Source organism: Solanum dulcamara, chromosome 6 (genome assembly GCF_947179165.1).
Source record: "Solanum dulcamara chromosome 6, daSolDulc1.2, whole genome shotgun sequence".
In the NCBI taxonomy this organism is placed as follows: Eukaryota; Viridiplantae; Streptophyta; class Magnoliopsida; order Solanales; family Solanaceae; genus Solanum; species Solanum dulcamara.
The window spans coordinates 11622215-11631442 of NC_077242.1; the positions used below are offsets into that span (position 1 = coordinate 11622215).

The 9228-nt window shown below is 34.0% G+C and overlaps 1 protein-coding gene across 1 annotated transcript; it reads left to right on the forward strand.

Annotated features, from left to right (window-relative positions):
- The first annotated feature begins 3238 nt into the window (after nt 1-3238).
- Nucleotides 3239-4462, forward strand: LOC129891964 (glucan endo-1,3-beta-glucosidase 12-like). The gene is made up of 3 exons (XM_055967472.1): nt 3239-3483; nt 3572-3826; nt 4261-4462. Exons 1-3 carry the CDS (start codon nt 3429-3431, stop codon nt 4293-4295), a joined length of 345 nt encoding a protein of 114 aa, XP_055823447.1. The 5' UTR covers nt 3239-3428; the 3' UTR covers nt 4296-4462.
- The last annotated feature ends 4766 nt before the right edge of the window (nt 4463-9228 follow it).

A 9228-nucleotide genomic window follows, 5' to 3' on the forward strand; every position in this document is an offset into this window, starting at 1 on the left:
TTCATGTTGAGATTGGACAATGTTGGAGCATCGATACTGCAAAAAAGATTGATTACTTGTCAGAAAACAAGTGAATAATTGATACATGTTAATTATGATACATAAACATGATGTATCAGAAACATTAATTCTTGATACATGAGAAACTGATAGAAAAACAACATTATCTGAAGTAGTAGAATCTGATACATAAATGCAGATGTATCATGAGATGTAATTCTTGATACATTATAATTTGATACATAAGATAGAGTTTTCATGAGCTGTAAATACTGATAAATGAGTTTCTGCTACATACAATTATATGTATTAGAAAGGTTATAGCTTGATACATTTTCATTTGATACATAAAGTAGATGTATCAGATATATTATATCTTGATACATTTATAACCTGATACATAAATATAGGAGCTGATACATCTACTTTATGAATCAAATTATATTGTATCAAGGTCATGAATATATAATGTATCTTAGATGTTATGTATAATGAATCAGTGCATAAACGAATAATCTTCAATGCATGTACCTCACTAAAGATGGTAGACATGAAGGTCTCAAATTTTGGCTTTACGGCAACAACACGCCAGTTAAGAATTCTGGGAATTTTATTACCCACTCTTACAACAATTTCAGAGGGCACTTGAGATGCACATTCATATATCCATGCATTCAGAGCGTATGGCATGCCGCCTAGACGATACATTTGTTTGGCATTTAAAAACTCCTGCCGCATTCCTTTTATCAATTTGGAAAATGCTATTTCCCCCATGGGTATTGCTCGTACCTATCTTTTTCTACCATCTTAAATTCATCAACAGATATAGGTGCATCACCTAGTTGAGAAAAAATAAAAGTGTGGATGAAGTATAGAATGGCCATCTGAACAGCGTCTTCGTTTGTTTTTCATCCTCCAACCAGAAAACGCTCAACGAAACGAGCTTTGTTGACTCCATTTTTGGCACCAGGAAAATATAAAGACAATAATCTACTTGTTGGGTCATCAGAGTACCGAAAGTCATTGATATTACCGGTACATCGCAAACTAGTAATGATAGCAAAATTATTTATTGTAAATCGTAGTATATTACCCTGCACGTGACGAATGTGCAATTTTTCTTTGTTTTTTTGCTCTACCTCAAGAAGTAAGAGGCATTTGATGATTTGCCCTTGAAAATTGCAGTTTGACATATCTAAGTAGTGACCAAATATGGATTGCCTAAATAACTTTATACCTTCTTCACCTATTGATGATTCAAAATCATCAAGAAAATTGGCCTTATATGCCGTGCCGAATCTCAATGGGTGGGACGGGATCTTCTTGATGACGTATTTTATTCCCTGCATTGACATAAAAATGGTTAAATACAACTTGAACTTTATACATAAATACGATGTATCATATGCATTAAAATATCTGATACATGAGATAAGATTCTGATACATACAGAAGATGTATCAGAAGCAGTAAAGCTTTATAAATTATAATCTGATACATAAATGTAGATGTATCAGAATCATTAAAATTTGATATAATAGAAACTGACACTTAAACACGATGTATCAGAAATAGTAAATCTCCAAAAAAATTGCATTTAAAAAAAGACACTATGTATCAGAAGAGATAGCGCTTGATACATGATAAGCTGATACATAAACGATATGTATCAGAATCAAAAAACCTTCACAAAATTTTCATTAAAAAAAAACCTTAATTGAACCCATACCTTTGGGAGATTAGGGCGTGTTGTAACCCCTTCAATCTTGTTGTCTATTTCTTTGGGTGCATGTTTAACTGTAGCTTTCGACTTCAATTTCTCACGTAGCTTATCCATCACTGCTGGATCGTTACGATGTTTGGATCTAACTCTATCGTAACCTTCCTAAGACGAATCAGAACCAGGTGAAACAAGAATTCTTTGATTTTTATTGGACTGTTTGAGACCATGAACGGATTCCATATGTATCATTGAAGGTATGAGATACAAAAACAGAAAGATTTACAGAAGAAAGTAAATGATAACAATTTTAGATGATTTTTCAAAGATTTACAGAAGAAATCAATCGATACAAATTTTAGGAGAAATCAGATTGAATGAGGATGAAGTGAAATTCCATATAAGGAAAGATTAAAATATACCTTAGTTAGAACCTTGAAATTGAGTAACAGATGTACTCATAAATTCAAAATCTCAAAAATTGTTGAAGAGGAGCGAATTAAGGCGAGCAAATTAGGGCGAGGATGTAGGAGGAGGCGTGATGTATCAGTGAGGGAGAGAGAGTTAAAAGAAAAAGAGGGATTTTAGAATTTTTTTGGTGTAATAGGGAATAAAAGTAAATATGGCATCTTAATATGTGTAAAAGGGTAATTTACCCTCTCTTTTTTTAACCTAAGCTATCAAATACAGTCATACCCTCACTTTTACAATCTCATTTGTATTTTTTAAGGAGCATATTTTACTTTTTTTTAAAAAAAATAAAACTAAAACTTTCTAATAAATCCAGTATTGTTTTTTTCCGAATAATAAATCCATTATTAAATGTATAAAAAATTGGTCAAAATATCTAAACAGCCAATCCTAGAGATTTATTTCTACAAAGATGATTGTTACATAAAAATAATTTTATTAAAGGCTCACGGCTAAAAAAGATGAATGTTGTTATATTATATTAAAAAGTTATTATAGAAAAGCAAAATATAACATACAAAATCAATTCCAAAAAAAATAAAAATTATAATAAATATTATTGTATACGTAAAGAATGACTGTTATAGAAATGTTGTATGTCAATCACCACCATGACCTGGGGCTGGGAGGACCTTCTGTTTTGTATGATCCTAACATCAAAATGGTTTAGAAATTTATCACTTTAAGGGCAAGCCACATTATTTAAAAAATAGCCCACACTCAAAGCACTTGTTCAATTCTGTAAACAGTATGGTCAGAGGTGATACAAAATCTCAGAATCTCTTCTAATAAGGCACCCAAGGCGTGTCCTAGTGACCAATGAAATGAATTGAAAATCATAATGTCTCAGATTTAAATTTTAGTGGAGATAAAAATATTAGATGATTTCTTCCTAAGCTTGGTGGACAAAGTTACCTGATACTTGTTGTTGGTGAGAGGTGACATATGTTTCGTAGAATAGGTCAAGATATGCAACCTGATAAGGATACCACGGTTTTTAAGAAGAAAAAAGGATTCTCTTCTAATAAAAAAAATATGAAAAGCAACTATAGCAGAGCCCAAATTTTATTGGTTAAATCCTTCCATGTGAGACCTGGATAACATCCCACTTCATCGAATACCAACAAAAGAACTTAAATTATAAATCTAGATAAACTGTCAGTTAGCACCACTAGTCCCACCACCCTCTCCATAACCCCAAGAAATTGTCTATCTCACCTTGTCACAGAGGAGAAGTATGTCAAGAATTTTTCTTACTCTGTTGCTTTTAGTGTTTGTCACAAAAAATTCAGGTAAAAATCCCAACTCATTTTCATTCAGAAGATTAAGTTTTTCACCATTTGATAGTTTTCCCCCTTTTTTCTTTTGGTGTTTTTATAGTGAATGGGCAGCTAGAAGAATGGTGCATAGCAGATGAGCAGACACCAGATAATGAGTTGCAAGTGGCTTTAGATTGGGCATGTGGGAAAGGGAATGCAGATTGTAGCAAGATTCAAAAGGACCAGTCTTGTTATTATCCAAATACTGTGAGAGACCACGCTTCTTATGCCTTCAATAATTACTTCCAGAAGTACAAGAAGAAAGGTGGAACCTGTTTCTTCAACAATGCTGCTATGGTTATTCAAGTTGATCCTAGTAAGTACTATACCTGTTTTCTTTTTCAATTTGCAAATTATATAATGTCTTTATTATGTCATCCTAGAGAATAGAAACAAATGATAGATATTAGGTTGGTAATCTTGTGTTGTTTTTAAGTGTTAACCAACCAACATGTGTGTGTGTGTGTGTGTAATAAAAGGAAAAACCTGCCTTGTGTCCAAAGGAATGTCTAGATCATGTTATCACATGAAACCATGTTAAAGTACAAGGAGAAAAAGAGACCATGTGAAAATCTTCTATGCAAGCTAAGTATGGATCTGGATTATCTTATATACTATCATGTGCTATTAGGTAGCTTTTACTTTACTATTACTTGCTTTTTCTCTGTCTTCTTCACAAATTCTTTACTTAGTTGCTTGTATACAACAACAAATCAGCTAACTTTTGATCCACATTTTTCTTGCTTACAGGTCATAATTCTTGCCACTACGAGTACATGCCCTAATGCTTTAGTACTTTTCAATCTCTTAATGCCAAGTTCAAGTTTTCATCATTTATGCCAAGAAGATAATCCCAGACAGTAGACAAATGACTAAATCCTGGGTTTGAGTAGTTGAGCTCAACATGTTGTAACCGTTTTTGCAACTAAAGATTCGAGATAGAGGCTGCTAATCATGCATTTGCGACATCCACAACTTTAACTGTATTTGGTGTTTCTTTACTTATACAACGCAATTTCAGCTAGTGTTGTAAACCAGTTAAAATTCATATGAAAAAGATAGTGCTAAATCAACTCAATTTTCATATCTTGGTTTAATTGGCACGGGTGACTCCACTTGCTACAGATAAAACTCAGGCTCATGCACCAGGGCAAAACAATATGAAAGCTCGAACTTAGCATTAGCTTCGTATAATGAAATTTCAAATCCAACTTTATCGATAGGTTATATGGAGCATTCAGTATATTGAAATTCAAAATCTCTTTTACACATTCAAGGACTGTTGAATGATGCTTACAAGACATTTCCACCAGTTACATCACTGTTTTACAGAAAGTGAAACAGGAAAGTGTCACTAGCAAGTTTGATTCACCAAATGCTCATTACATCTGCAGCATAAATCAAATTTGGCAACTGCAGCTTGCTAACTCTGGGCATCCGTTCTCCTAAAACAATAAACTTGCCCAAGCAGCAATAAATGCAAAGCCACCGAAAGGGGCTAAGGTTGAGTATTTCCTGTCTTCCAGAAGTGCAACTGCATAGCACCTGCAGACAGACAGACCAGCATTTTGCTTTTCTCAACTGCACTCATTACTGAAGTGAAAATTTATATTCATCGAAATGTGCACTTAAGAAGATCAGTAAGAACTAAAATCCGGATACTAATAGATCTTCTTTTTCAATAAATTCCTCCTCTAATTACTCCTTAAGACTTGTTGGTGTATTACTAATTTTGTAGATTCTTGCACCATCTACCCTCTTTTCTGGGAAAAACATTTCACATTGTTGAAATAGTTTCTTAGGACAGTGTCTACTGCCTAGCACGACTCAAGCCAATTCATATATTTACTCTCAAAAATTATTTCAATATTATTATTTCCCCACTAAAAATTATAGGATGAACTCGTTCAACTAGACTTCCAATCTATTTAGTGTCAACCATCTAAGAGAATCATATTTGATTCATTCAGACTCTTGTCCAGATATAACATAAAAAAAGGTCATTTCGGCATTTATATTATAGACACTGCGCAAGTTGAATCAAATTAAACCACTAATTATCATCTCTAACTTAACATATGAGCGAACTAAAAATCACCAACCTGTCTCAGAAGGAACACCTATGCTTGGCCATCCAAGCATGTTCATCCAAATGAACGCCGAAGCGCCCAATTAACAAACTTTCAAGCAATACAGTTTCTAAATAATTGATTTGGGTTTCAAATCCATCCCTTTTTAAGTCCAACATCATCAATGCTTATGCGTTTGTTTTATTTTGATAAGCAAGTTCCAAAGGCAACAATCACAATAAACATAACTATACAACAACAACAACAACAACAAGCCCAGTATAATCCCATCATGTGGGGGTCTGGGGAGGGTAGAGTGTACGCAGACCTAACCCCCACCTTGAAAGGTAGGGCGGCTGGCTCCGAAAGACCCTCGGCTTAAGAGAGAAGAACAAGAGAGGGAAAACAAGACATAGGCCAGTAGAGCCAAGCATATCGAAAACAATATAAAAATATGAACAATAAACATAACTATGATTACTGAAAATTGATTCTACTCATGAGCAAAAGTAAAATTTATGAGATCATTCAAGTCCCCAAACAATAAGCTTAAATATTAACAGTGACTAATGCATACTATCTGGAACACTCCACAAATTTCATCATTAACAAAAAGGTTATCCAAAAGAGCTTATGGACTTATTTTTATGGGCTATAAATGCTACTCAACACATAGTATATTATCAAGAATTTTAAACTGCAATATCTAGTAGCCCTATAATATGAAGACAATCAAACCAGAAAGGCCAATCTCAAAAAAAAGGGATAATGCACAAGTACCCCCTCCAACTATGCCCGAAATCCCAACTGCACACCTCAACTTCATTAAGGTCCTATTACCCCCCTGAACTCATTTATTTTGTAATTTCATGCACCTTATTTTCATACGTGGCACACTGAACCAACACACGTGCCTCAATTGTGTGGATTCAAGGAGTGTGCCACGTATGCAAAAAGGTGCACGAAATTACAAAATAAATGAGTTCAGGGGGGTAATAGGACCTTAGTAAAGTTAAGGTGTGTAGTTGGGATTTCAGGCATAGTTGGAGGGGGCCTTTTCCCCCCCCAAAAAATAAATCAAGCTAGAAAGGCCAAAGCTTGACCCAGTTACCGACAATCACCTTCTTCTCTAATTCTTGAACTTTTAAACCATTATGGTCCTTACATTTTGAATCAGTGGATAGATGATCTTTTTACAGCATAAAACGGCATGTGATCTTGTAATACCAACTTACAAGAAGAGGTAACTGATCCATATTATAATATTCTTTGACAATTTTCAGTTATTATTTTTTTTATAAGGAAGTAACAAAGATCTAAGGTATGGGGTTCTGATGTAGCTCAAGTAGTCATAGAGGTGAACTATCGACTATCGGGCAACGAGAACACCTTCAGTTTATTTTTAATCTTAGTGAAGGAGACATCCTGACTTAAAAACCAGACCTCATAGTAAATAATTTTACCAATTTCAGGAAAAGCCTTCTTTTATTTGGTAACACAATAGGAATCACAAACATTGCTGTTCAGAGCAGCTTTTAGCATCACAAATGTGCAATTTATCTTTAGAGTGCTCCGAACTTAGCTTCCCATATTTACAATATGATAGTTAAAGACTTTATACTGGATCCAAAGCTCAACCAGGACTAATTGGGGTCCTTTTGTCATTTAGAAATCTCAAGTAGATTTAATTGCTGAAATTAACAGATTTAGACATGATTACACTTTACGGAGACAGGAGAAGCCGAGGAGGGGGATGCTCCTGTCAACAAATTACAAGAAAAGGAGGGAATTCCCAAACTGTTGTAAGTATTCAATGACTAAACCAAAAAGAAACACAATATAAATCCAGCCAAGTTCACAGTGTAACCTTATCCTAGGTCTTCACACACGCTTTACACCTGTTTGTATTGGTACTTATGATCTTGAAAATAATTTAAGTTTGGCAAGAATTCTTCTATTAGACATCCATTATTTCTCAACCATTAAATTAGATACAACATCGCAACTGCAGATATCCTAATATTTCAAAGAATACTTTACTATGAGTGCGTGTATGCGTGAGGGGTCAGTAGATTATGAATTTCACACAAAGATCAAAAAAGAATGTCTTTGAGTTAATGCTAGCTAGTTCTCATTTTAGAACAAGGTAGACTGGTGTCAAAGCACTAACATCAGTCCATTCAAACAAGACCAAATGCCCAGAACAGAAATAGAAGTACTTACGTTCCAGAGAAAGCCATAATTCCACCAGTTAACAGCCCTCCAAACTACAACAAAAACAAAACAATAAGAACAACTACCCCTCAGTCCCAGTGTAACCAGGATTTTTACTTTATCGATTCAAATATAAAAAAAGTAAACATACGAAAAGAGGTTCAATATATAAAGAAGTAAACATCAGAGAAGTTGAGGGGTTCAATATCTACTATATATACATAAAATTATTTTAATCATGTATATACAACGTAATTTTGCAACGAACTCCCTTCCAGTACCCTAGCTCTGTTGGAAAAACGCGGACTAACACAAAAATACTCACAGTCAAAATAATGGAAATATTGACACCAAGAATTTTACATAGAAACCCTTTTTAAATAAGGAGAAAAAACCACGAGCCAAGAGGAGTAACTGATATCACTATAGCAAAGAATTTTACACTATTTAGTCACGAGTACAATACTCAAAGTGACCACTACACACTCAAAAGAAATAACTCTCTTTTGATTTCCCACCTTACTAAAATAAAGTTCACACTCTATTTTTCCTTCACGGACTTTTTTTTTTGCATTGTCTGTAGTATACCTCAGTTTGCTCTCTAATATCAATCAATCTTTACCACTGTAAAATCTGATAATAAAACAGAGGAGCAGTGGAATTTGTTACATTGCGCAGACACGTTTGTGGATTTATTAGACAATGAATTGAAGATAATGTGTTAAACCATATTTTTGGGGAGACGCATGCTCGAACCCTATGGGAGCATTTTGAAAGTTTGTATGCTTGGAAGACTAGAAACAATAAAATGTTATTAATAAAGCAGATGTTAAGTTTAAAATATCATGATGGTTCTCCAATGACAGACCATTTGAATAATTTTCAAAGAATCATGAACCAATTATTTGCTATGGGCAATAAATTTGATGAAGAAATTCAAGATTTACTTCTACTTGATTCCCTACCAGACTCTTGGAAAACATTTAGAACTCCATTGTCAATTCTGCTCTGAATAGTGTGATCTCTATGAATTTCGCCAAGAGCAGCCTCTTGAATGAAGAGATGAGTAGAAAATCTCATGATTCTTCTTCGTCGAATGTCTTGGTGATTGGCCCTAGGGCCTAAGGGGAGAATCAAGAATCGTGGTTTTTAGAATAGAGAAAAATATTGGAGAGCAAAGTGAGGTATATCATAAACTATACAAGAAAATAGCAAGTGAAGAAAAAAATAGAGTGTGAGCGATATTTTAGTAAGGTGGAAAATTAAAAGAAGGTTATTTCTTTTGAGTGTGTAATAGTCAATTTGAACATTGTACTTGTGACTACACGGTGTAAAATTCAATGATATAGTGATATTAGTTGCTCCTCTTGGCACGTGATTTTTTTCTTATTTAAAAGAATTTTCATGTAAAAGTCTTGGTGTCATTATTTTCTCA

What these genes read in the sequence shown, in the direction of transcription:
- LOC129891964 (XM_055967472.1), top strand. Translation starts at nt 3,429, where the DNA reads ATGTCAAGAATTTTTCTTACTCTGTTGCTTTTAGTGTTTGTCACAAAA. An exon ending in GTTTGTCACAAAAAATTCAG is followed by an intron (nt 3,484 to 3,571) that starts GTAAAAATCCCA and finishes GTGTTTTTATAG; the next exon opens with TGAATGGGCAGCTAGAAGAA. An exon ending in GGTTATTCAAGTTGATCCTA is followed by an intron (nt 3,827 to 4,260) that starts GTAAGTACTATA and finishes TCTTGCTTACAG; the next exon opens with GTCATAATTCTTGCCACTAC.